Source organism: Gambusia affinis, linkage group LG21, assembly GCF_019740435.1.
Source record: "Gambusia affinis linkage group LG21, SWU_Gaff_1.0, whole genome shotgun sequence".
In the NCBI taxonomy this organism is placed as follows: Eukaryota; Metazoa; Chordata; class Actinopteri; order Cyprinodontiformes; family Poeciliidae; genus Gambusia; species Gambusia affinis.
The window spans coordinates 10234405-10248575 of NC_057888.1; the positions used below are offsets into that span (position 1 = coordinate 10234405).

Genomic DNA, 14171 nt, shown 5'->3' on the forward strand with positions numbered 1-14171 from the left:
CCCAAAAGGAAAGAAATTATTGACGTGGCAATGGAAAGCATTACTGTGCCTAATGTGGAGGTCTCACATGAGCCGACCTTGGCTAAACTAGCGGTGAAGAGGACACATTCAAACAACTCCCCCATCTTCTGGAGGAATTCGTCCACATGAGGCCTCTTCAAAACGTACACCTAAATGAGATGGTTCAAAAAAAAAAATCATTAGCAAGAAAACTGTCATTATTCAACAATTAAATGGTCTAATTACTCAGAATCAAACCTATTTTCCCATAACAGCGATAACACACTAGTTTTCAATCTGCCAGGAAAGATGTTTTTTCATACAATCATGACAGAAAATGATTGTTAGAAGGTTGTGAATAATACCTCTTAATGCGTAACAGCAGACATCTGTTCAGTCAATTCATAAAGAAAACTAAAGCAGCCTGTGTTTGTTGTTCAATGTTTTACTACTGGCATCTGCACTAACAGCAGTATACTGATGAAGCAAACAATTAAAACTCCAATGCAATTCATGTAGTAATTTGCAAATGTTTTATTTGAAAGACCGTCATGTTCCCAAACAAAAATCCTATAAAATTAAGAATTAAACGTCACTTTAAACAATTTAATAAAATTCCAGTCATTTTTGTAAATGTAATGTAATACACTGTGCTAAAATTATAACAAAACTGGCATTAATTTGGTAAACAAACTTTTCAAATAAGAAAGCACAGTTTCTAGGGATAGGGTGAGACACATATTTCAGATTGTGATCCCTTTGTGATCACAGCATTCCCTCTCGCAAATCAAGAGTGCATTGCATGACATTTTACATTTATACAGCATAAAAAAGACTTGGTAGCCCACATTTGTCCACTCTGCTGTTCTCCTGAAGAAGTCTTTGTGGGTTAGTTGCTGCTGCCAAGTGCAAGTAATCAAGGATGGGCTGAAGTAGATTCACAAAGCCTATCCTGGATTACTTGAACGAGGTTGCAGCTACAGTCCTGAATCTTGTTTTTCCCTCTGAAGTCAATGGATGGAGCAAAAAGAGTCTCTTCGCTCACTTCACCCAATTCCTTTTATTGTGTAAAAAATAATCCTGCATTTTCAATAGTGTCTTCAACAAGTCTGGGGACATTTAAATTTAAAAAAGCCAAGTCAGAATCCATTTTCCATAACAGTGAGCAAGGAGAGAAAAAAAGCAAAATCTACTAAGATGTTTCAAGTGGTTGGACTTTGATGCAGGGAAGCTGTGGGATAACAGAGAATAATAAATATAGAAACGAATGAAACAAGTTTCCCGAGGGAACCCTCAAAAATTAAAACAGGCAGTATAAAGTTATTATGTTTACGCCTACGTACAGAGGTCCTCCACATCACAGCGGCATTACCTGATGAACAGTGCCGTCAATCTCCACCGGGACGATAAAGTCTGCATTACTGATGGGCTGCGGAAAGACATAAAAACAATGAGAGGATTCAACACTTGTCCCTTCTTTTGCTCATTTTAGCACAAGAAAAGACACCCAGCCACACACCCACATCTTGTTTTATGGAAGAAAAGAAGTAAAATAGCCCGGCAATATGCCTCAGGCAAGTGATGACTCTAGTCATCATGTGGCTCCCTTTGCTCCAGCACTCTGCGAGTGTTAAATAAAAACCAGTACTCTGGAGAGGAACTTGGGAGCTGAGAAAAGATGACAGATATGAAGGCGAAAGGAAGAGCTGCTGTTTTCTCTGTGTGACTTGTGTCATTTTGAAAAGCGGGAGAAGGAAGAGGAGAAGATGCAAGAGGCAGAGGAAGACAGATACCAGAGGGGGCGTGGGTGGAAGATGAGCGGAGGATGTAAAGAAAAGGATGAAAGGATTAGGTAGGAGGCACAGTCATTTTGGTAAGAAGAAAAAAAGAACTAGGTGACAGGTAAAAAATACATTTCTGCATGTACTCAGGGGAGAAGAGCTTTAGCTGTCACCTATTTGGTTAAACACTTAATAAGAAGATATATTGTAGGGATAAATTGATATAGCATCATACCATGGTACAACTGAATACGCCTAAGTAACAAATCTGAATTACGAATCTAGAAAACAAATTTGTTGCTTTAGCATGAGCTAACTTGCCAGCATCTTTATAGCAGCCAGCTTTGGCTAAATGTGGAGAAACATATCAGCTAGCTTAAACTTTCAACTGAAACAGCTGATGATGGCCATCTCAATGTTGTTGGAAGACAGTACAAATTGTTCATACACATGATGTTAATGTCAGAAATTTCCCACAAATATCCTAAACATTAAGTTTTGCAGCATGATCTCTTTCATTAATCACTTAGCGCGAGGACTGTTAATGCTTTTTTTCACTTTTCAGGACTTCTGGTAGGCAGTGAACAGAAAGTGTCATGTGAGCTACTGGCATTATGAAAGAGCACTCCTTTGATCTTTCACCCTATTTGGACCTCGGCAAAGTGAAGAATAAAACAGAAAGAGTGGAAAGAAAAAGTGAAAATAAGTTTCTTTACAATGCTTCAGTTAAGACTCATACACAAGCAGTGCAAAGCCAAAGTGCTTTACAACAATTACTTATTTCCCGTTAATTGCTTGTATATCCATCTGACATCCATGTCTTTCTCAAGTTTTTCAGGTAAAGCATTTTGACAACTGTTGTTGAACACTAAAGAAACTCCTAGGCCTGATTGTATCTTCAGACTTTATAAAGTTTGTATCTCTATTGGCTCTGGCCTTCAGGCGTAAGAAATGTCAGGTTAGAAGCAACAGTTGCATGCCATCCAGCAGAGGGGGTGTTTGCTTCAGAAATGATAAGCACTCTTTAACTTCTCACATCATAAATAAAAGCCCGTAGGTATTATCGTTGTATAGCGATAAATATCTACTAAATATAATTCATTTCTTTATATAATGTCAGATTTCAAAAGTAATTCAAATTAAATACTGTGTGTTTTTCTTGTCCCTTACATCTGTGATGCAGTTTTATTAAAATAAACTGTGCAGAGGCAGACATTCAGAAAAGCTGAGAGCACAGATAATCGGCTTTAATATTCACTAAAATACGATTTCTATGACTTCAACGTTTAAAAAGGAAAACAAACGAAGGTGGGGTAGGAATCACAAAAACAAACTTCTCTCCGCTGCTTTGGTTATTGCTCTTCTGCTGAATTGCTCCATCATCGGAAGACTGCGCATTCAACAGCTGCTCATCGCCCTGCTTTGTCATGGATAAGAGGCTGGGATGCATGAAGGAGAAGGTTGAAGTGTGTTTGAAGACAAAAAGTAGGTCTCGATTAAGTAACGGAGAAAGGAGAGTGCTTAAATAACTCAACCTTAAAGAGTTTAAAGTGGAAGGTTTTATGGTTTTTGACATGTTTCATATCGGGAAATGAATGTTAGGAAGACATGCTCAAGACCGATTAGGCTGCATCTCAGGAAGGGCAAGACCTGAACCTTCATCTGTCTGAAATCTTTCCATCAAAGATGTTAAATACGCACAACAATACACGTACATTTATATAGTGAAAATCAAAACCTAAATCCAAATGAGAATTTGTTTTCAATCAGTGTGTTGATTGAAAACAATCAACACTGTGAAAACAGTCAAAACTCTGATTGTACCTTAGCCAGCCAAAAACATGTTAGTCCCTTTAATTTCATGTAGTTAATCACATTAAAACATAACTTGCAAGTTTGGTTGTATTACCACATAAAATCGATTACTACACAAAAGCAACCAACTTTTGCCACAAACTAAAAAAAATAGCAGCACATGTTCAAATAAGTGGAATAAATGTCAATTGTTATTATGTAAATAATCCTTTCTGCTGCTTTGACATGTCTAGCACACACTTTATCTAATCCGGGAACAGGCCTGGGAATTATCCCCTCATCCATAACATGCAGGATAAAGCAGAAACCGCGGCGTGTTACATAATGTTGCTTTTTTAGTCTATGTCCATCTGTGCATCATCTGTGTCCCCCGTTGTTTTCTTTTTCTTGCATTCATTGTTCAGTTCCACAGCTTCCAGAGAAAGAATGCGCATAATATTTCGAATCATTATCACATCTGAACAGGAAACCTGGAGGAAATCCTGCGCAGGCCGAGAACGGAACTGAAAATGCTGCGAATGTGTCGTTTCTATGTTGTTCTGTTTCCTCACAATCAACTGATTTCCATCCACTGCCCCGTCTGCTCCTAGCACATATGGCATACTAATCTCTAAAGCAATCTAATTTTCCATGGATCCCAGCTCTTGAGAATGTGAGCGTGTGACTCGCTTTGACAAAGACGAAGAAAATTTATTCAAACTCGCACTGGATTTCTGGGAAATCCATGCCACAGCCATTCAATGCAACAGTACACTGTACAGGACACACCCTTGTGCCTGAGAGAGCACATGTGTTTGTGGCATATGATCACCATGGGTGTGTGCACATATTTTCTTTTACATTTCACAGCAAGTGAGGAATTCAGCTTGTAGCCACATAAAAAACGTATTTGTCTGAATAAAAACGAGTTAACTTCTTCACTTCTGAATGAAGCTACAACAAAGAGTCGTCACCTTGGGCTATTTAGTTGCCTTCAGATCTACTGTCTTTGACTTCAGGAATTTTTTCGTTAAAAGAAAATATAACCAGGTATAATAACAGACTGAGGCAGAGTGATGCTGAAATAGGCCACCAGGTGTGTAAAACAGACCTTTAATGCAGAAAGGAAGGAGCTTCAAACTGGATGCTAAAAAGCTAAAAAGGATCATTCTAGTGGGTGAATTAAAATGTATTTATTCTAGTGTACAGCCTACACTTGAGAGCTAAAAACGTCTGCGCACCTGTCTAATGATATGAGCAACAAAAAGGATTACACAAAGGTTCTCACTGAGGAGGTGTGCCTAAATATTTAACAGATAATATATATTAATCTATATATCATATCTGACAGCCTGATCCTCTACTCAAGGTCTACAGGGACATTGTGCCAGATTTATGATGCACAAAAATCACTTTTCTACTCTGAAAAGACACAGGGCTCTGTGTCACGCAGACACAGAGCCCTGCAAGGCCAAGCAGTATAAAGAAAACAGAGCTCATACAAAGTTGTTGTATCACATATGCTTGCCTTTTAAGCAGCAGGTGTTGTGTTGTGATGTGACGTCAGTGAGTGTGTGAAGCAACAGACAACCTAACAGCAAGAATGAAATGAGCGTTTAGAGACCATCTAGAGACCAAATTACTAAAATAACATTGGGCTTTGAATATAAACCACTACATTAAAAGGCCGTACGGTGTGAAGGGTTTATTAAAACAACAAAAAAATAAAGAAAACCAAGTGATTCAAATTATATTGATAAATAAAAAAATATATTATTTTATTTTCAGGTGAAAAAATTATTTTAAAAAAATAAGCGCCTGATTCAGAAGTTTACATTACAATTAAGCCTAAATAGATACTAAATAAATATAACTGTTAGGTTACAGAAAACCTTTGGATAGCGAGAACCAAAAATAGTTGGGAGATATTTTATTTACAATTAGAAATGAACAAAAATTAAGTTAAGAAGTCTGTTTGTGTAAAAAAAAATAATAATAAAATAAATCTGTCGGCTACTGTGTAAAAGTGCAATTTTGTACACATGAGAGTATTATGTATTTTTCCTTGAGAAACTTTTATACAGCTATTCCACTGGCATAAAGGATGGAAGGATGGATGGATGGTGTACCTTAAAGGAGCTGTGTACAAGGGTTTCATCCAGGTCGATCACCACACAGTTCTTGCCATAGTCGGCTATACTGACCTCAGGCAGGAGGAACTTGGCTGGAGGCTGCAGAGAAAATATAGACAGGTTACGTTGGTATGTAAACTATATTTTGTGGTCAAGGGTAGAACAAACTGTCACGAGATGTAATACCAGCTCAAACATTTTCACTATTAAAGTTGGAAAAGATTGTGTTTCTTTTGGTAAATAAAAGACCTATTTTAATAAACACAAGAACAGCTTTATTTTTACTTATTTGCTTATTAGTAGGAGCTATAGATTAAAAATACAGTAACAACCTTGATATGATACATGATTACTTACCGGTGTTTTGGCAACAAATCAATCAGAAATGATTTTATAGACTGTGGGGTCTGCCTCCATGACTTGAGTGAGCCTGGGATTACTTCACACTGACTGAGGTCAGATAAAGGTTTCATCAACACTGCAAATCATTTCAGTGCTGTTTGAATTGTCTTAATGTTAGGAGGACATACTGTCAAAATAATAAATTAAAATTCAATCTTCAGTGTTTTCACACAAATAAAGAAAGTATCATTCGTTTAAATATGTATTTTATGATCATTTTTAGTGTAGTGTTATCCAGGTCAGGTTTTGTCTGTCTAAATACTCAGTTAGAATTATTAATACAGATAATTAGCCCTTTAATTTAGAGCAGCAGGCCAACTTCAGTGTTTTTAGCCAGAAGCGACGTCGACCCACTAATCCAACCCTTATTTTCTTACAGTACTTAAACTGTGCAAAACAACGAGATGGTGCCCACTTCTCTCTTACTGGACATGCAAACCTTTGTGGCCCCATGGTAGCATAGCGACCGGAGTGGGGATTCATATCGCTCTTCTCAAGAACGACTCCTGGTGCTGCGTTCAGGATCAGGGGAAGTGAGAAATGATTGTGTCTTTTGCCAAAGCCTGGGGTTACACACAGGCACGAGGCAGATGGTTCAGCCACAGGGGGCACACACTCACATCAGTGCATCCTTTCACACAAACTACACACACACACCCACACAAGACTGTACAGAGGTGAAGATCAAGGACTCTTTCAATCCACAGACATGCTCCCACAAGTGAGCTGCCACTCATTGTGCCAGGCATTTCCTGCATGTCCCTGTGTTTAAGCGTGCTTTTCCATGGCAGACTGTGTTTATCATGTCTTATCACAGGATGTATTGCAGGAAGAATTCCCTCTGAGCAAGGACACTGAATGACACCCAGTATGTCAGTGATATATTACATTTACTCTTGTCAGCTGAGCTACTTAGGTTAAGAAAGACCGACTTCACATTTTTACCAGGCAAATGCAATAAATCTTTTCCACAAGATCAAGCCAGAAGATACAGTGATGACCAAATCATAACATGCTGACTGAAAAACACCTGATAACAAATAAGAGCAAAACAGACCCTTTTTATAAGCATATAAATGTATAAATGAAATAACAATGTGTCTCTTAATGCTTTCAAGCAGCATTTAAATATGGTTTGTTCTGGTTGCCAGTTTTAAACCACATACACAATTAAGAAAATTTTGCTTAGTTTCTATGACTGTATCAACATAGAGTAGCAGTATGTTGTCAGTCAGTTGCGCATGATGGCAAAATAAGAAATACTCCCCTATCTATCACTTTTGGAGGTAATCCAGGCTTTTAGACACTGCTGCAGGCTTGGTACCTGGGTATCTAACACGTCTGATTTATTAGCTAACATCATCTTGCCTCCAGCCTCATAATTTTACTTTAAAAAGAGCAGAAAGACCAAAAAAAAAGAGAGAGAAAAATTGTGCACTCAGTAAAAATATCTAACAACTACAATTGCATTCAAAATCTATACTAAATTTATTGGCAACTTGACAAAAATTTGAGCCTTCAAACTTAAAACATCTAAAGCTGACACTTATATTGCAACAATAGAACCGATATAGAAATTAAAACCATTAATATTATAAATAAACTGTTATCAGCTATACAGGAAATTAATGATAAACAAGCCATATCATTTTACCAGCAGTTTGTAGCATTTATTTAATAAGAGCAGTTTAAATATGCAGCTTTACATGTTTTTTTCATTTTAACACAGAATAAGTGTTAAAACATGATGTCAGAATATGACACGGTATCAGATCTCATCCTGTGAGATCTGACAGTCACCATATGACACGCATCAAAATGCTTGTCACACAAACTATGAGACAAATGAATATTTTGCATTTTTTTATGGAAGCAAAAATAAATCAGCAAAATGAACTTTAATCATCAGTTATCATTTACTTAAGCAGTGCCAGACATGACTGAATTTTAAAATAATTAAAGAAATATATGCTTTGAAATGCCAGAGTAACTTTTGTATAACTAGCCTGTTTGAAGTCTCAAATTGCTCATAAAGTTACAGCGACTTTTGACACAGACCTGACCTGCCAACCCAGGCTTGAGTTATACAAGTCACCGCTCAGAATAGTTGACCCTGCTCACGTCCTCCAGGCAATACAAAGAGCAGCCCTCAACACCATATGTATTTCCTGCTATTGAAGGGAGCCGTCTGCTGGGTGGTGCAATTTAAAGCTTGGCTGCAGACGTTGGGATGCTGTGAGTGTGAATATTTGAAATTACAGTAAACCACAGGAATCTAACACATTCCAAAATAGCTAAATGAAATGCAGCATCAGCACCGACTGATCTAAGTTTGATTAAAGCACCCAATAATTTCCAGAAAGATATGATAGTTCTAGGAAAGTACCTTTTAAGTTACAGAAAGTTTCCAGAAATGTTTTGGATAGTAAGATCTAAGTTCTGGAAAACTAGTGAACTCTTCTGCGAAAGTTTCAGGAACGTTCATGGTAGATTCTGAAAAAATAACCACGAAATTCTGGGGAAGTAGAGTTTGCATTATGTAGTGTTGCTGGAAGGGATAATTGGTGAATCTGAAAAATTATTTTTAAATTTTAATGATTGGAGAGTTAAAAGCACAAAAGAATTGGAAGGCCAATTATAACCTCATGAACTGTGGAAAATCAAGAATATTTCATCAACTGGGAATGAAAAATCACCTTTATGTCAGCAACTGCATGAAACTCGAATGATGAAGCACCTCAAGCGTAGGGAGAAGGTTAGTGTGATGAAGCATGATGGAGAAAAAAAGAAACACAATCATGCGTACAGTGAGTATTGGGATGACCCGGACCTCGTCATACTGGTGAATATAAGTGGAGAAAGAAAAAAAGCAGACACTGAGAAAGATGGAGTGGAAAAAACATAAAAAAGACGAATATGGAAGGAAATGAAAAACAGCCGAAAGTACAAGTCTACAGCAATACATTAACCAGCGAATGGAAAAGTTGGGAAAGACAGAGGAGGTGGACGTGTGGCACAAACATTACGGGAAAGTGAAAACAACTTACAGAAAAAAAAAACAAACAGAGCTGCCATAGTAACAAAATTCGTCTGGTTAGAAATCCAGCAACACTACACTACTGGGAGGGAACTGTGGGAGCAGACCCAGTTTGAAAATCAGTCTCTCTAAAACAATGTTTTTGGGGAAAGATCACGCTAAATCGATGGGAACAGATACTTTACACAGTGATCTGGTTAGCTTTGACAACATGAATAGTGACCTGTAAAGGACAACAGATTTCTTCCCTCAGTGTGAGACATTTACAGACAAACAAGAACAAAAGTGTGATGATTCTGATTCCATTTTTAGCCCGATCTACCTGCGTTTGGCAGCAGAAGACTGTTTGTAGAGGAGCTTCAGTGTTTGCCGCCTTTTTCCACAGCCAGAGAGTTTCTCTTCACACTCTGTCACTACACTGGTCGGAGTGTACAAGAGGAGAGGGGGAGGCGCTGGTGCCAAGCAATCCATCATACCGGACATGCACAAGGCCAACTTTATGGGGATTAGAGAGGCTCTGGTGTGATTGCATGTCTATGTGCACACGAATGTTGCCATGGCAGGACGTGCTGCTCCCTGATGCCCAACCAAGAGTGAGCAAGTGTGTGTGTTTTTAGGGGCTTCTAAGTGTGCTCAGTGCGCTGTGTGGGTTATTTTGTGCGCGATTGGGTGTTCAGGCAGATATCGAAGAATGCATGATGGGAAACTAGCCCGTATTTTTTAAGCAGCGGACGGTAAACAACCTCTGGGTTCAACGGGTTTGAAGCAGCTGGAAAAATTTGCGGAGAGAGAGCTCAGAGAGGCAGCAGAGCGCCTCTGCCCGAGGCCCCAGCAAGAGAAGGCAAACTCCAACAAACTTTTTGTAACAAAACCAAACAAAAGTTATTTGGCTCTACAGTTAAACTCGGACTCCTGTCATAAAACATTAACAAATTCTCTGAAGGTCTGTTTAGTCTTCTGAATGTTAATGGTATGTAATTTGGACTCTTGCCAACAATAAAAGCAAAACATGAGCTTTACCTTAGGAGGACTGTCATTCTCCTCTGGAGGAGGGGGCAGAGAAAGTGTCTTGTTGTTGGCGGGTGGTGGCTCCACATGGTAGTCATTGTAGTTGCGGAAGCAGCAAAAGAAAGGGCTAAAAATGCTCCTACTTCGGTGCTTCTTTAGGCTGCTGTTGGACTGGGAGACTGGAAGAGACAACCACAGAGAGAAACAACACTGTTAAGCAGACCGCTATCACGCTACAGACAGTTTATCTGGGACAACTGAGAAAGAATGAAGTATGTACTATGTAAGAACACTAGAAAACAGAGTCAGAACATAGTTTGATCAGTTTAGTCTAGAAACAATGTGGTATAAATATTTTTTAACCTTTTTGTCCACTCTACAGTAATGTGAAAAAGCATTTGCCCTCTTCCTACTGTCACACTAACAACACAAAGCATACTACCAACTATCAAGTTTGTCTATAAGAATTATGTCCGTTTTCTGCAACATCGACTGAACACTTTCCACAAAAATTTACTTGGGTCAGTCAGCAGAATATTTGCCCAAAGGACCTGTAGATTATCCCAAAGCTTCATTTGATGAATGTGAAAAGGGATTTAAATCATTTTTGGTCAGAAATGATTTTTCACCTTGAAATTTACCATTTCTTCCTAGTCTCTTTCCAACTTTTGAACTATGAACTCTGACCTAAACTGAGGAAAGTGAGATCTAACACTTCATAACTTTTCTCGAGGAAATGGGGAAGCAGAGGGGGGAAGATGCGGCAAATGACGGCGGGTCTGGGAATCGAACCCGGGACGGCCGTGTCGAGGACTCAGGGCGGCGCTATCCCCTACGCCACCACAGCACGCCCGAAACAAACAGTTTTTGAATCATAATTTTCAGTGTTATCACGATAGTACAAATTATCACAATAAAATTTCATGTCGCCCACCTCTAGTTTACAGACACCAAGTCAGTGACATGAAATTTTATTGTGATATTTTGTAGTATCGTGATAACACTGAAAATTATGATTCAAAAACTATTTGTTTGGGGCGTGCTCTTTAAAGCTGCAACAAATTATTTGTTCTCTCATTATATAACTTTAGACAGTTTTTGCAATATTAAAAATAATATTAATGGGAACTGATTGCAAAAAAAAATTAATTTTTCTGTAGATGTTCAAGCTAAAAAAAAAAAAAAAACTAAAGCAGTTGAGGAAATCCTGTAGCTTCAGTTTTGTTTCTACATTCAACTTTAGCTTCAAAGCGTCAAGTCAAGCCTCATCACTTTTTTTTCCGATGGTAGGAAAAACCGGAGAACCCGGAGAAAACCTATGCATTGAGTTTAGAGAGTCTCCAACAGTTAGTGAGCGAGATAACCACTTCTTTAGGCCACCATAAAGATTTTTCCTCCTGAATGGTAGGAAAAACCAGAGAACCCGGAGGAAACCCTGGCATCCCATCTAAACAGTGTATTGCAGAAGGAAACACAAAGTTCAGTACAGGTAGGGATGCAAGTTGTTGATTTATCCATCCATCTTCTTCCGCTTTACATCGCATAAGTTAATAAATTCATATTCTTTGTATCTCCAACAGTAAGTGAGCGAGAGACAAAGGTAAATTTTAAAGACTCCATTTAACCTAATCACTTTTTTCCATGAAGGTAGGACAAACTGGAGCACCTGGAGAAAACCTATATATTGAGTTTAAAGAGTGTCTCGTAGAAAGAAACACAATGTTTAGTACAGGTAGGGATGCAAGTTATTAATTAATGAGTTAATCTAAAGTTGATTAGTTTAAAACAGAAAATTATGGTTATGGCCAAACTGCAAGAATAAATAAAAGTCTAAGCGGACGTTATTAGTTAATCCAAGAGGCGTATACAAACTGTCCATCCAGCCATCCATCTTCTTCCGCTTTAGATCGCATAAGTTAATAAGTTCATTATTCTTTGCCTCTCCAACAGTAAGTGAACGAGAAACAAAGGTAAATTTGAAAGACACCATTTAACCTAATAAATTTTTTCCATGAAGGTAGGACAAACCGGAGCATCCGGAGAAAACCTGTGTGTTGAGTTTAAAGAGTGTCTCCAACAGTTTGTGAGCAAGAGACAAAAGTCAATTTAAAAGACTCCAATTAACCTGATCACTTCTTTTGGCTACTATTTTTGCTATGTTTTGTCCCCTTAGTGTTTCCAGGGGGCCCTGCCTGCTGATGTAAAACCTGATCTTTTAGGTTTTGCTGTGCTAGGGGGCGATGGCTTCAGCAATTTTATCTTCCCTGGGTTCGCCAGGTAATGTTGCACATCTATATATATATACAGTATATATATACATATATATTCTATTTTTATTTTTTTCATAAAACTTTACTGTAGAAACAGCCAAATCTTACAAGCACACATACGTCTTAAACCCAGTTCACACTACACAATGTTAGAACTGTCGGCCGATTCTCACAACGTGAGAGACCATACACTAGCCAATTAAAAATCCATCCCTTAAAATTCTGCGCTACCACACTTGAATTTAGCGTAAGCAAACATGGATGACGTTGAAGCGGTAACTTTAGTTTGTGGGCTTATTTTAACCCAAAAAAGACGTAACCAAAAATTAAAGCTTTGGATTAAGAACTGGAGACATCGCGAGCAAGGATCGTATTTTCAACAGAAGTGGCAGTTCCCCCACTGCCTTGGTGCTTTAGATGGAAAGCACATGAACATTTTACCCCTAGCTCATAGAGGAAGAACCTTCAGAAATTACAAGGGAGGGTTTTTAGTTGCTGGTTCATCTCCTCCACCTCTGTCTCCAAAGCCGACAGCCTATTTTTAACCCTGAGCAGAGAGAGAATGGAAAGATCTGTGAACCTGTTAGAATTTGCTATAAGAATAAATGTGTATCTGGGCAGGTCTAATGCAAATGTTATCTGTTTGTGAAATTGTTAAGAAATATATTTCAGTTTGTGTCACTCATTTCATTTTAGTACATATCTACTGATATTCGCCCCCCCAAAATTGAATTGAAGCAAAAAACTAAATTTCATGACTAAAAAGGGAGCAGAGAGAAGAAAAACAACTATTATGTAACCGACCCCTCTCATATTACTCTGAGTAAATACAGATGGCCATACCAAATCAAATGGATTTGCAAAACTAACAACTACATGGCAAATCTTTCTCAAATAGTTTTACTTTAATGCATTTACTTACTATTCTTTTTTTTAAAGCAACAAAAAATCCACAGTTTTAGTCCATAAATGGAAATGCACACCTATTTCAATCTAGTTTATAAATATCTAATTAAAAAAAAAAAAAATCCAATGATCACTGTCCTTGTGTGTTATAACACAAAGCATCTGCCCATCATTTGGCAATAATTTCTTTCTAGTATTGTGTCTCTGAAGGACAACTTATGCAAGACACCGGCTGTAGAAGTCATCTTTAGAAATGGAAATCCTGAGGTAGGACAGTGAAGTGAGGACTGACTGAGTAAAGCAGGAATCATTTCTGTGCCTTAAAGCTGCCATCATGCAACATCTATGTTTACTGTTGTCTTATTAATGCATCTGTGTGTCACACGCAGCACAGTTAGCTGTGCATGCTGTGCCTGCAGAATGATGCCTAAAGCTGTCCTAAGGCTACTCCTACTGGATCTGACAGGCTGTCTGCAGTTCATTTTCTTTGTTCTCTCTGTCTTTGTAGTCCAAACTCACCCTGGCTCTTCTTCAATCCTCATTAAAGTCCCTATCAAGTGGCACTTTCGTAGCCTAGCAATGATAAAATGAAGGTAGAACGACTTTCCTATAAAGAACAGAGCTTTTAATGGATGAGCCATGAAATAAAGTCAAAGGAATATAGACATGGACAAATGCAGACACTGCTTATTTTTACAGTCAAGAACATATAGTTTAACGTAAATTAAACTGAAAAATGTGGTCAATCACTGGTAAAGTTTCATTAAATATGAAGGGAGGTTACATTTCAAGTATTCAGGACCAGATCTATTAGGGCTCTGTGGATGATCTGTGATGTCCA

At 38.1% G+C, this 14171-nt stretch overlaps 1 protein-coding gene across 2 annotated transcripts in view; it reads right to left on the reverse strand.

Annotated features, from left to right (window-relative positions):
- Positions 1-14171, reverse strand: part of ctdspla (CTD (carboxy-terminal domain, RNA polymerase II, polypeptide A) small phosphatase-like a) — a 45173-nt gene that overhangs the window by 2000 nt on the left and 29002 nt on the right. For both annotated transcript variants that reach the window (XM_044105414.1, XM_044105413.1), the window contains exons 2-5: positions 10167-10333; positions 5705-5806; positions 1373-1429; positions 78-170 (exon numbers count right to left, since the gene is read on the reverse strand). In XM_044105414.1, the coding sequence (XP_043961349.1) occupies positions 78-170; positions 1373-1429; positions 5705-5806; positions 10167-10333 (419 nt within the window). The remainder of the gene's footprint in view (positions 1-77; positions 171-1372; positions 1430-5704; positions 5807-10166; positions 10334-14171) is intronic.